Genomic DNA, 15,421 nt, shown 5'->3' with positions numbered 1-15,421 from the left:
CCCCTGCAGCCCATCTGGGGGGTACATGGAATCATCATTCTGCTCTATCGCCCCCTACAGCCCATCTGGGGGGTACATGGAATCATCATTCTGCTCTAGCGCCCCCTTCAGCCCTTCTGGGGGTTACATGGAGTCATCATTCTGCTCTAGCGCGCCCTGCAGCCCATCCGGGGAGTACATGGAATCATCATTCTGCTCTAGCGCCCCCTACAGCCCATCCGGGGGGTACATGGAATCATCATTCTGCTCTAGCGCCCCCTGCAGCCCATCCGGGGGGTACATGGAATCATCATTCTGCTCTAGCGCCCCCTGCAGCCCATCTGGGGGATACATGGAGTCATCATTCTGCTCTAGTGCCCCCTACAGCCCATCCGGGGGGTACATGGAATCATCATTCTGCTCTAGCGCCCCCTGCAGCCCATCTGGGGGGTACATGGAGTCATCATTCTGCTCTAGCGCCCCCTGCAGACCATCCGGGGGGTACATGGAATCATCATTCTGCTCTAGCGCCCCCTGCAGCCCATCCGGGGGGTACATGGAGTCACCATTCTGCTCTAGCGCCCCCTGCAGCCCATCCGAGGGGTACATGGAATCATCATTCTGCTCTAGCGCCCCCTGCAGCCCATCTGGGGGGTACATGGAGTCATCATTCTGCTCTAGAGCCCCCTGCAGCCCATCTGGGGGGGTACATGGAATCATCATTCTGCTCTAGCGCCCCCTGCAGACCATCCGGGGGGTACATGGAATCATCATTCTGCTCTAGCGCCCCCTGCAGCCCATCCGGGGGGTACATGGAGTCATCATTCTGCTCTAGTGCCCCCTGCAGACCATCCGGGGGGTACATGGAATCATCATTCTGCTCTAGCGCCCTCGCAGCCCATCCGGGGGGTACATGGAATCATCATTCTGCTCTAGCGCCCCCTGCAACCCATCCAGGGGGTACATGGAATCATCATTCTGCTCTAGCTCCCCCTGCAGCCCATCTGGGGGGTACATGGAATCATCATTCCGCTCTAGTGCACCCTGCAGCCCATCCGGGGGGTACATGGAATCATCATTCTGCTCTAGTGCCCCCTGCAGCCCATCTGGGGGGTAAATGGAATCATCATGCTGCTCTAGCGCCCTCGCAGCCCATCTGGGGGGTACATGGAATCATCATGCTGCTGTAGCGTCCCCTGCAGCCCATCCGGGGGGGTACATAGAATCATCATTCTGCTCTAGCGCCCTCGCAGCCCATCCGGGGGGTACATGGAATCATCATTCTGCTCTAGCGCCCCCTGCAGCCCATCTGGGGGGTACATGGAGTCATCATTCTGCTCTAGCGCCCCCTGCAGCCCATCCTGGGGGGTACATGAAATCAACATTCTGCTCTAGTGCCCCCTGCAGCCCATCTGGGGGGTACATGGAATCATCATGCTGCTCTAGCACCCCCTGCAGCCCATCTGGGGGGGGGGTACATGGGATCATCATGCTGCTCTAGCGCCCCCTGCAGCCCATCTGGGGGGTACATGGAATCATCATTCTGCTCTAGCGCCCCCTGCAGCCCATCTGGGGGGTACATGGAATCATCATTCTCCTCTAGCGCCCCCTGCAGCCCATCCGGGGGGTACATGGAATCATCATTCTGCTCTAGCGCCCCCTGCAGCCCATCTGGGGGGGTACATGAAATCATCATTCTGCTCTAGCGCCCCCTGCAGCACATCCGGGGGGTACATGGAGTCATCATTCTGCTCTAGCACCCCCTGCAGCCCATCTGGGGGGTACATGGAATCATCATTCTGCTCTATCGCCCTCGCAGCCCATCCGGGGGGTACATGGAATCATCATTCTGCTCTAGTGCCCCCTGCAGCCTATCTGGGGGATACATGGAATCATCATTCTGCTCTAGCGCTCCCTGCAGCCCATCTGGGGGGTACATGGAATCATCATTCTGCTCTAGCGTCCTCGCAGCCCATCCGGGGGGTACATGGAGTCATCATTCTGCTCTAGCGCTCCCTGCAGCCCATCCGGGGGGTACATGGAATCATCATTCTGCTCTAGCGCCCCCTGCAGCCCATCTGGGGGGTACATGGAATCATCATTCTGCTCTAGCGCCCCCTGCAGCCCATCTGGGGGGTATATGGAATCATCATTCTGCTCTAGCGCCCCCTGCAGCCCATCTGGGGGGTACATGGAATCATCATTCTGCTCTAGTGCCCCCTGCAGCCCATCTGGGGGGTACATGGAATCATCATTCTGCTCTAGCGCCCCCTGCAGCCCATCCGGGGGGTACATGGAATTATCATTCTGCTCTAGCGCCCCCTGCAGCCCATCTGGGGAGTACATGGAATCATCATTCTGCTCTAGTGCCCCCTGCAGCCCATCTGGGGGGTACATGGAGTCATCATTCTGCTCTAGCGCCCCCTGCAGCCCATCTGGGGGGTCCATGGAATCATCATTCTGCTCTAGCGCCCCCTGCAGCCCATCTGGGGGGTACATGGAATCATCATTCTGCTCTAGCGCCCCCTGCAGCCCATCTGGGGGGTATATGGAATCATCATTCTGCTCTAGCGCCCCCTGCACCCCATCTGGGGGGTACATGGAGTCATCATTCTGCTCTAGCGCCCCCTGCAGCCCATCTGGGGGGTACATGGAATCATCATTCTGCTCTAGCGCCCCCTGCAGCCCATCCGGGGGGTACATGGAGTCATCATTCTGCTCTAGCGCCCCCTGCAGCCCATCTGGGGGGTACATGGAGTCATCATTCTGCTCTAGCGCCCCCTGCAGCCAATCCAGGGGGTACATGGGATCATCATTCTGCTCTAGCGCCCCCTGCAGCCCATCTGGGGGGTACATGGAATCATCATTCTGCTCTAGTGCCCCCTGCAGCCCATCTGGGGGGTACATGGAATCATCATTCTGCTCTAGCGCCCCCTGCAGCCCATCTAGGGGGTACATGGAGTCATCATTCTGCTCTAGCGCCCCCTGCAGCCCATCTAGGGGGTACATGGAATCATCATTCTGCTCTAGCGCCCCCTGCAGCCCATCTGGGGGGTACATGGAATCATCATTCTGCTCTAGCGCCCCCTACAGCCCATCTGGGGGGTACATGGAATCATCATTCTGCTCTAGCGCCCCCTTCTGCCCTTCTGGGGGTTACATGGAGTCATCATTCTGCTCTAGCGCGCCCTGCAGCCCATCCGGGGGGGTACATGGAATCATCATTCTGCTCTAGCGCCCCCTACAGCCCATCCGGGGGGTACATGGAATCATCATTCTGCTCTAGCGCCCCCTACAGCCCATCCGGGGGGTACATGGAATCATCATTCTGCTCTAGCGCCCCCTGCAGCCCATCTGGGGGATACATGGAGTCATCATTCTGCTCTAGTGCCCCCTACAGCCCATCCGGGAGGTACATGGAATCATCATTCTGCTCTAGCGCCCCCTGCAGCCCATCTGGGGGGTACATGGAGTCATCATTCTGCTCTAGCGCCCCCTGCAGACCATCCGGGGGGTACATGGAATCATCATTCTGCTCTAGCGCCCCCTGCAGCCCATCCGGGGGGTACATGGAGTCACCATTCTGCTCTAGCGCCCCCTGCAGCCCATCCGAGGGGTACATGGAATCATCATTCTGCTCTAGCGCCCCCTGCAGCCCATCTGGGGGGTACATGGAGTCATCATTCTGCTCTAGTGCCCCCTGCAGCCCATCTGGAGGGGTACATGGAATCATCATTCTGCTCTAGCGCCCCCTGCAGACCATCCGGGGGGTACATGGAATCATCATTCTGCTCTAGCGCCCCGTGCAGCCCATCCGGGGGGTACATGGAGTCATCATTCTGCTCTAGTGCCCCCTTTAGACCATCCGGGGGGTACATGGAATCATCATTCTGCTCTAGCGCCCTCGCAGCCCATCTGGGGGGTACATGGAATCATCATTCTGCTCTAGCGCCCCCTGCAACCCATCCAGGGGGTACATGGAATCATCATTCTGCTCTAGCTCCCCCTGCAGCCCATCTGGGGGGTACATGGAATCATCATTCCGCTCTAGTGCACCCTGCAGCCCATCCGGGGGGTACATGGAATCATCATTCTGCTCTAGTGCCCCCTGCAGCCCATCTGGGGGGTAAATGGAATCATCATGCTGCTCTAGCGCCCTCGCAGCCCATCTGGGGGGTACATGGAATCATCATGCTGCTCTAGCGTCCCCTGCAGCCCATCCGGGGGGGTACATGGAATCATCATTCTGCTCTAGCGCCCTCGCAGCCCATCCGGGGGGTACATGGAATCATCATTCTGCTCTAGCGCCCCCTGCAGCCCATCTGGGGGGTACATGGAGTCATCATTCTGCTCTAGCGCCCCCTGCAGCCCATCCTGGGGGGTACATGAAATCAACATTCTGCTCTATCACCCCCTGCAGCCCATCTGGGGGGTACATGGAATCATCATGCTGCTCTAGCACCCCCTGCAGCCCATCTGGGGGGGGGGGGTACATGGGATCATCATGCTGCTCTAGCGCCCCCTGCAGCCCATCTGGGGGGTACATGGAATCATCATTCTGCTCTAGCGCCCCCTGCAGCCCATCTGGGGGGTACATGGAATCATCATTCTCCTCTAGCGCCCCCTGCAGCCCATCCGGGGGGTACATGGAATCATCATTCTGCTCTAGCGCCCCCTGCAGCCCATCTGGGGGGTACATGGAATCATCATTCTGCTCTAGCGCCCCCTGCAGCCCATCCGGGGGGTACATGGAGTCATCATTCTGCTCTAGCACCCCCTGCAGCCCATCCGGGGGGTACATGGAATCATCATTCTGCTCTATCGCCCTCGCAGCCCATCCGGGGGGTACATGGAATCATCATTCTGCTCTAGTGCCCCCTGCAGCCTATCTGGGGGATACATGGAATCATCATTCTGCTCTAGCGCTCCCTGCAGCCCATCTGGGGGGTACATGGAATTATCATTCTGCTCTAGCGCCCTCGCAGCCCATTCGGGGGGTACATGGAATCATTATTCTGCTCTAGCACCCCCTGCAGCCCATCCAGGGGGTACATGGAATAATCATTCTGCTCTAGCGCCTCCTGCAGCCCATCTGGGGGTACATGGAATCATCATTCCGCTCTAGCGCCCCCTGCAGCCCATCTGGTGGGTACATGGAATCATCATTCTGCTCTAGCGCCCCCTGCAGCCCATCTGGGGGGTAAATGGAATCATCATGCTGCTCTAGCGTCCCCTGCAGCCCATCAGGGGGGTACATGGAATCATCATTCTGCTCTAGCGCCCCCTGCAGCCCATCTGGGGGGTACATGGAATCATCATGCTGCTCTAGCACCCCCTACAGCCCATCTTGGGGGGGGGGGGTACATGGGATCATCATGCTGCTCTAGCGCCCCCTGCAGCCCATCTGGGGGGTACATGGAATCATCATTCTGCTCTAGCGCCCTCTGCAGCCCATCTGGGGGGTACATGGAATCATCATTCTGCTCTAGCGCCCCCTGCAGCCCATCTGGGGGATACATGGAATCATCATTCTGCTCTAGTGCCCCCTGCAGCCCATCTGGGGGATACATGGAATCATCATTCTGCTCTAGCGCCCCCTGCAGCCTATCTGGGGGATACATGGAATCATCATTCTGCTCTAGCGCCCCCTGCAGCCCATCTGGGGGGTACATGGAATCATCATTCTGCTCTAGCGCCCTCGCAGCCCATCCGGGGGGTACATGGAATCATTATTCTGCTCTAGCGCCCCCTGCAGCCCATCCAGGGGGTACATGGAATAATCATTCTGCTCTAGCGCCCCCTGCAGCCCATCTGGGGGTACATGGAATCATCATTCCGCTCTAGCGCCCCCTGCAGCCCATCTGGTGGGTACATGGAATCATCATGCTGCTCTAGCGCCCCCTGCAGCCCATCTGGGGGGTACATGGAATCATCATTCTGCTCTAGCGCCCCCTGCAGCCCATCTGGGGGGTACATGGAATCATCATTCTCCTCTAGCGCCCCCTGCAGCCCATCCGGGGGGTACATGGAATCATCATTCTGCTCTAGCGCCCCCTGCAGCCCATCTGGGGGGTATATGGAATCATCATTCTGCTCTAGCGCCCCCTGCAGCCCATCCGGGGGGTACATGGAGTCATCATTCTGCTCTAGCGCCCCCTGCAGCCCATCCGGGGGGTACATGGAATCATCATTCTGCTCTAGTTCCCCCTGCAGCCCATCTGGGGGGTACATGGAATCATCATTCTGCTCTAGCGCCCCCTGCAGCCCATCTGGGGGGTACATGGAATCATCATTCTGCTCTAGCGCCCCCATGCAGCCCATCTGGGGGGTACATGGAATCATCATTCTGCTCTAGCGCCCCTGCAGCCCATCTGGGGGGTACATGGAATCATCATTCTGCTCTAGCGCCCCTGCAGCCCATCTGGGGGGTACATGGAATCATCATTCTCCTCTAGCGCCCCCTGCAGCCCATCCGGGGGGTACATGGAATCATCATTCTGCTCTAGCGCCCCCTGCAGCCCATCTGGGGGGTATATGGAATCATCATTCTGCTCTAGCGCCCCCTGCAGCCCATCCGGGGGGTACATGTAGTCATCATTCTGCTCTAGCGCCCCCTGCAGCCCATCCGGGGGGTACATGGAATCATCATTCTGCTCTAGTTCCCCCTGCAGCCCATCTGGGGGGTACATGGAATCATCATTCTGCTCTAGCGCCCCCTGCAGCCCATCAGGGGGGTACATGGAATCATCATTCTGCTCTAGCGCCCCCTGCAGCCCATCTGGGGGGTACATGGAATCATCATTCTGCTCTAGCGCCCCTGCAGCCCATCTGGGGGGTACATGGAATCATCATTCTGCTCTAGCGCCCCTGCAGCCCATCCGGGGGGTACATGGAATCATCATTCTGCTCTAGCGCCCCCTGCAGCCCATCTGGGGGGTATATGGAATCATCATTCTGCTCTAGCGCCCCCTGCAGCCCATCCGGGGGGTACATGGAGTCATCATTCTGCTCTAGCGCCCCCTGCAGCCCATCCGGGGGGTACATGGAATCATCATTCTGCTCTAGAGCCCCCTGCAGCCCATCTGGGGGGTACATGGAATCATCATTCTGCTCTAGCGCCCCCTGCAGCCCATCTGGGGGGTACATGGAGTCATCATTCTGCTCTAGCGCCCCCTGCAGCCCATCTGGGGGATACATGGAATCATCATTCTGCTCTAGCGCCCCCTGCAGCCCATCTGGGGGGTACATGGAATCATCATTCTGCTCTAGCGCCCCCTGCAGCCCATCTGGGGGGTACATGGAATCATCATTCTGCTCTAGCGCCCCTGCAGCCCATCTGGGGGGTACATGGAATCATCATTCTGCTCTAGCCCCCCCTACAGCCCATCTGGGGGGTATATGGAATCATCATTCTGCTCTAGCGCCCCCTGCAGCCCATCCGGGGGGTACATGGAGTCATCATTCTGCTCTAGCGCTCCCTGCAGCCCATCCGGGGGGTACATGGAATCATCATTCTGCTCTAGCGCCCCCTGCAGCCCATCTGGGGGGTACATGGAATCATCATTCTGCTCTAGCGCCCCCTGCAGCCCATCTGGGGGGTATATGGAATCATCATTCTGCTCTAGCGCCCCCTGCAGCCCATCTGGGGGGTACATGGAATCATCAATTATCATTCTGCTCTAGCGCCCCCTGCAGCCCATCTGGGGGGTACATGGAATCATCATTCTGCTCTAGTGCCCCCTGCAGCCCATCTGGGGGGTACATGGAGTCATCATTCTGCTCTAGCGCCCCCTGCAGCCCATCTGGGGGGTCCATGGAATCATCATTCTGCTCTAGCGCCCCCTGCAGCCCATCTGGGGGGTACATGGAATCATCATTCTGCTCTAGCGCCCCCTGCAGCCCATCTGGGGGGTATATGGAATCATCATTCTGCTCTAGAGCCCCCTGCAGCCCATCCGGGGAGTACATGGAATCATCATTCTGCTCTAGCGCCCCCTGCAGCCCATCTGGGGGGTACATGGAGTCATCATTCTGCTCTAGCGCCCCCTGCAGCCCATCTAGGGGGTACATGGAATCATCATTCTGCTCTAGCGCCCCCTGCAGCCCATCTGGGGGGTACATGGAATCATCATTCTGCTCTAGCGCCCCCTACAGCCCATCTGGGGGGTACATGGAATCATCATTCTGCTCTAGCGCCCCCTTCAGCCCTTCTGGGGGTTACATGGAGTCATCATTCTGCTCTAGCGCGCCCTGCAGCCCATTCGGGGGGTACATGGAATCATCATTCTGCTCTAGCGCCCCCTACAGCCCATCCGGGGGGTACATGGAATCATCATTCTGCTCTAGCGCCCCCTACAGCCCATCCGGGGGGTACATGGAATCATCATTCTGCTCTAGCGCCCCCTGCAGCCCATCTGGGGGATACATGGAGTCATCATTCTGCTCTAGTGCCCCCTACAGCCCATCCGGGGGGTACATGGAATCATCATTCTGCTCTAGCGCCCCCTGCAGCCCATCTTGGGGGTACATGGAGTCATCATTCTGCTCTAGCGCCCCCTGCAGCCCATCCGGGGGGTACATGGAGTCATCATTCTGCTCTAGCGCCCCCTGCAGCCCATCTGGGGGGTACATGGAATCATCATTCTGCTCTAGCGCCCCCTGCAGCCCATCCGGGGGTACATGGAGTCATCATTCTGCTCTAGCGCCCCCTGCAGCCCATCTGGGGGGTACATGGAGTCATCATTCTGCTCTAGCGCCCCCTGCAGCCCATCCAGGGGGTACATGGGATCATCATTCTGCTCTAGCGCCCCCTGCAGCCCATCCGGGGGGTACATGGAATCATCATTCTGCTCTAGTGCCCCCTGCAGCCCATCTGGGGGGTACATGGAATCATCATTCTGCTCTAGCGCCCCCTGCAGCCCATCTGGGGGGTACATGGAGTCATCATTCTGCTCTAGCGCCCCCTGCAGCCCATCTAGGGGTACATGGAATCATCATTCTGCTCTAGCGCCCCCTACGGCCCATCTGGGGGGTACATGGAATCATCATTCTGCTCTAGCGCCCCCTTCAGCCCTTCTGGGGGTTACATGGAGTCATCATTCTGCTCTAGCGCGCCCTGCAGCCCATCCGGGGGGTACATGGAATCATCATTCTGCTCTAGCGCCCCCTACAGCCCATCCGGGGGGGTACATGGAATCATCATTCTGCTCTAGCGCCCCCTACAGCCCATCCGGGGGGGTACATGGAATCATCATTCTGCTCTAGCGCCCCCTGCAGCCCATCTGGGGGATACATGGAGTCATCATTCTGCTCTAGCGCCCCCTACAGCCCATCCGGGGGGTACATGGAATCATCATTCTGCTCTAGCGCCCCCTGCAGCCCATCTGGGGGGTACATGGAGTCATCATTCTGCTCTAGCGCCCCCTGCAGCCCATCCGGGGGGTACATGGAGTCATCATTCTGCTCTAGCGCCCCCTGCAGCCCATCTGGGGGGTACATGGAATCATCATTCTGCTCTAGCGCCCCCTGCAGCCCATCCGGGGGGTACATGGAATCATCATTCTGCTCTAGCGCCCCCTGCAGCCCATCTGGGGGATACATGGAGTCATCATTCTGCTCTAGCGCCCCCTACAGCCCATCCGGGGGGTACATGGAATCATCATTCTGCTCTAGCGCCCACTGCAGCCCATCTGGGGGGTACATGGAGTCATCATTCTGCTCTAGCGCCCCCTGCAGCCCATTCGGGGGGTACATGGTTGATCACAATCATTTTCTATTGTTTAGGCCAGAAGGAGAATAAACCTGCGGATAAGTTCCAGCTGATCTTCCCCCTGAGGACGAATTACATGTACGCCAAGGTGAAGAAGAGTCTCCCGGAGATGTACGCCTTCACCGTCTCCATGTGGCTGAAGTCCAACGCCTCCCCGGGGGTGGGCACCCCCTTCTCTTATGCTGTGCCCGGCCAAGCCAATGAACTGGTGCTCATCGAGTGGGGCAACAACCCAATGGAGATCCTCATCAATGACAAGGTACCACGGGCACAATAGTCTATCACCCTGATATAAAACAATTCTTTATATAGCACCAACATATTCCATAGTGCTGTACACTACAACCAGTCCTCTGTGAGGCTCGCAATCTAAACTCACCTATCAGTATGTTGTCCTTGTCATAAGACCCAAGTGCTGCAAGGCAACAGTGCTACCCACTGAGCCCCCATATAATGCTACCCACTGATCCACCATACAGTGCTAACCACTGAGCCACCATATAATGCTAACCAATGAGCCACCATATAATACCACTGAGCCACCATACAATGCTAACCACTGATCCACCATACAGTGCTAACCACTGAGCCCCCATATAATGGTACCCACTGATCCACCATACAGTGCTAACCACTGAGCCACCATATAATGCTAACCATTGAGCCACCATATAATACCACTGAGCCACCTTACAGTGCTAACCCCTGAGCCACCATGCAATGCTAACCAATGAACCACCATATAATACCACTGAGCCACCATACAATGTTAACCACTTATCCACCATACAGTGACCACCGCTGATGCACCATACAGTGCCAACTGCTGATGCACCATACAGTGCTAACCACTGAGCCACCATAAAATGCTAAACATTGAGACACCATATAATACCACTGAGCCACCATACAGTGCTAACCACTGAGCCACCATATAATGCTAACCATTGAGCCACCATATAATACCACTGAGCCATCATACAATGCTAACCACTGATCCACCATACAGTGCTAACAACTGAGCCCCCATATGCTACCCACTGATCCACCATACAGTGCTAACCCCTGAGCCACCATATAAAACCACTGAGCCACCATACAATGCTAACCACTGAGCTCTCATATAATAATAACCACTGATCCACCATACAGTGCTAACCCCTGAGCCACTATATAATGCTAACCAATGATCAACCATATAATGCTACCCACTGATTTACCATACAGTGCTAACCACTGAGCCACCATATAATACTAACCATTGAGCCACCATATAATACCACTGAGCCATCATACAGTGCTAACCACTGAGCCACCATATAATTCTAACCACTGAGCCACCATATAATGGTAACCACTAAGCCGCCATATAATGCTAAACAATGAACAACCATTTAATACCATTGAGCCACCATACAATGCCAACCACTGATCCACCATACAATGCTAACAACTGAGCCCTCATATAATATTAACCACTTATCCACCATAAAGTGCTAACCACTGAGCCCCCATATAATGCTAACCAATGAGCCACCATATAATGCTACCCACTGATCCACCATGCAGTGCTAACCACTGAGCCACCATATAATGCTAACCATTGAGCCACCATATAATACCACTGAGCCACCATACAGTCCTAACCACTGATCCTCCATACAATGCTAACCGCTGAGCCCCCATATAATGCTACCCACTGATCCACCATAAAATGCTAACCACTGATTCACCATCCAGTGCTACCCACTGAGCCCCATATAATGCTACCCACCGATCCACCATACAGTGCTAACCAATGATCCACCATACAATACTAACTACTGAGCTCCACATAAAATGCTAACCACTGATCCATCATATAATGCTAACCACTAAGCACCTATACAATGCTAACCACTGATCCACCATACAAATGTAAACACTGAGCTTCCCATACAATGCTAACCACTGATCCATCATATAATGCAAACCACTAAGTCCCCATACAATGCTAACCACTGATCCACCATACAGTACTAACCTCTGATCCACCAAACAATGCTAACCACTGAGCCATAATACAATGCTAATAACTGAGCCACGATATAATGCTAACCACTGAGCCCTCACATAATACTAACCACTGAGCCCCAATACAATATTAACCACTGAGCCACCCTAAAATACTAACCACTGATCCATCATATAATGCTAACCCCTGAGCATCCAGACAATGCTAACCACTGATCCACCATACAATGCTAACCACTGAGCCACGTTGCAATTCTATCCACTGAGCCACGACACAATGCTAACCACTGAGCCCTCACATAATACTAACCACTGAGCCCCCATACAATACTTACCACTGAGCCCTCATACAATACTAACCACTGATCCATCATATAATAGTAACCACTAAGCCCCCATACAATGCTAACAACTGATCCACCATACAATACTAACCACTGACCCACCATACAATGCTAACCACTGAGCCACAACACAATGCAAACAACTGGGCCACAATACAATGCTGACCACTGAGCCCTCATATAATACTAACCACTGAGCCATCATACAATACTAACCACTGAGTCCTCATACAATATTAACCCCTGATTCACCATATAATGTTAACCACTGATCCATCATATAATACTAACCACTGATCCACCATACTATGCTAATCACTGATCCACCATACAATGCTAATCACGAATCCACCATATCATTCTAACCACTGAGCCTCCATGCAATGGTAACCACTGAGCGTTCATACAATGCTAACCACTGATCCACCATACAATACTAACCACTGAGCCCTCATATAATACTAACCACTGAGCCCTCATATAATACTAATCACTGAGCCACCTTACAATACTAACCACTGAGCCCTCATACCATACTAACAACTTAGCTACCATATAATGCGAACCACTGGTCCACCCTACAATGCTAACCACTGATGCACCATACATTGCTAACCACTGATCCACTGTACAATGCTAACCCCTTAGCCTCCATACAATGCTAACCACTGATCCACCATACAATACTATCCACTGAGCCCTCATATAATACTAACCACTGAGAACCCTTACAATACGAACCACTGAGCCCTCATATAATACTAACCACTGAGACCTTATATAATACTAACCACTCAGCCACCTTACAATACTATCCACTGAGCCCTTATCTAATACTAACCACTGAGCCCTTATATAATACTAACCACTCAGCCACCATATAATGTTAACCACTGATACATCATATAATGCAAACCACTGAGCCCCCATACAATGCTAACCACTGATCCATCATATAATACTAATCACTGAGCCCCTATACAATGCTAACCACTGATCCACCATACAATTCTAACCACAGATCTATCATATAATACTAACTAATGAGCCTGCAAGCAATGCTAATCACTGATCCACCATATAATACTAACTACTGATCCACCATACAATGCTAATCACTGATCCACCATATAATACTAACTACTGATCCACCATACAAAGCTAATCACTGATCCATCATATAATACTTACCCCTGATCCATCATATAATGCTAACCACTGAGCCCCCATACAATGCTAACCACTGATCCATCATATAATACTAATCACTGAGCCCCCATACAATGCTAACCACTGATCCACCATACAATTCTAACCACAGATCTATCATATAATACTAACTAATGAGCCTGCAAGCAATGCTAATCACTGATCCACCATATAATACTAACTACTGATCCACCATACAATGCTAATCACTGATCCACCTTATAATACTAACTACTGATCCACCATACAAAGCTAATCACTGATCCATCATATAATACTTACCCCTGATCCATCATATAATGCTAACCACTTATCCATTTTATAATACTAATCACTGAGCCCCCATACAATGCTAACCACTGATCCACCATACAATGCTAACCACTGATCCAACATACAATGCTAACCACTGATCCACCATAAAATGCTAATCACTGATTCATCCTATAATACTAACCACTGATCCACGATACAATGCTAATCACTGATCCATCATATAACACTAACCACTGAGCCCCCATACAATGCTAATCACTGATCCATCACATAATACTAATCACTGAGCCCCCATACAATGCTAACCACTGAGCCCCCATACAATGCTAATCACTGATCCATCACATAATACTAACCACTGAGCCCTCATACAATGATAATCACTGATCCCTCATATAATACTAACCACTGATCCACCATACAATGCTAATCACTGATCCATCATATAATGCTAACCACTGATCCATCATATAATACTAACTACTGAGCCCTCATACAATGCTAATCACTGATCCATCATATAATGCTAACCACTGATCCCCCATACAATACTAATCACTGATCCATCATATAATGCTAACCAATGAGCCCCATACAATGCTAATCACTGATCCATCATATAATGCTAACCACTGAGCTCCATACAATGCTAATCACTGATCCATCATATAATACTAACCACTGAGCTCCATACAATGTTAATCACTGATCCATCATATAATGCTAACCACTGATCCCCCTACAATGCTAATCACTGATCCACCATACAATACTAACCACTGATCCACCATACAATACTAACCACTGATCCCCCATACAATACTAACCACTGATCCATCATATAATACTAACCACTGAGCCCCATACAATGCTAATCACTGATCTATCATATAATACTAACCACTGATCCCCCATACAATGCTAATCACTGATCTATCATATAATACTAACCACTGAGCCCCCATAGAATGCTAATCACTGATCCATTATATAATACTAACCACTTATCCACCATACAATGCTAATCACTGATCCCTCATACCATGCTAATCACTGATCCACCATACAATACTAACCACTGATCCCCCATACAGTGCTAATCACTGATCCATCATATAATCCTAACCACTGAGCATACATACAATGCTAATCACTGATCCATCATATAATACTAACCACTGATCCCCCATACAATGCTAATCACTGATCCATCATATAATACTAACCACTGATCCCCCATACAATGCTAATCACTGATCCATCATATAATGCAAATCACTGATCCCCCATAGAATGCTAACCACTGATCCCCCATACAGTGCTAATCACTGATCCACCATACAATACTAACCACTGAGCCCTCATACAAGGCTAATCACTGATCCATCATATAATACTAAGCACTGAGCCACCATACAATGCTAATCACTGATCCATCATATAATGCTAACCACTGATCCATCATATAATGCTAATCACTGATCCACCATACAATACTAACCACTGATCCCCATACAATGCTAATCACTGATCCATCATATAATACCAACCACTGATCCCCCATACAAGGCTAATCACTGATCCATCATATAATGCTAATCACTGATCCATCATATAATACTAACCACTGATCCACCATATAATACTAATCACTGATCCATCATATAATGCTAATCACTGATCCATCATATAATACTAACCACTGATCCACCATATAATACTAACCACTGATCCCCCATAGAATGCTAACCACTGATCCCGCATATAATGCTAACCACTGATCCCCCATACAATGCTAATCACTGATCCATCATATAATACTAACCACTGA

The 15,421-nt window shown here is 52.4% G+C and overlaps 1 protein-coding gene across 2 annotated transcripts in view; it reads left to right on the top strand.

Annotated features, from left to right (window-relative positions):
• NPTX1 (neuronal pentraxin 1) overlaps positions 1 to 15,421 on the top strand; it is a 57,524-nt gene that overhangs the window by 20,282 nt on the left and 21,821 nt on the right. For both annotated transcript variants that reach the window (XM_056551444.1, XM_056551443.1), the window contains exon 3: positions 9,763 to 10,007. In XM_056551444.1, the coding sequence (XP_056407419.1) occupies positions 9,763 to 10,007 (245 nt within the window). The remainder of the gene's footprint in view (positions 1 to 9,762; positions 10,008 to 15,421) is intronic.

The sequence above is a fragment of the Hyla sarda genome, unplaced genomic scaffold (assembly GCF_029499605.1).
Source record: "Hyla sarda isolate aHylSar1 unplaced genomic scaffold, aHylSar1.hap1 scaffold_1048, whole genome shotgun sequence".
Classification (NCBI taxonomy): Eukaryota; Metazoa; Chordata; class Amphibia; order Anura; family Hylidae; genus Hyla; species Hyla sarda.
This window is presented reverse-complemented; position numbering and strand designations above follow the sequence as displayed.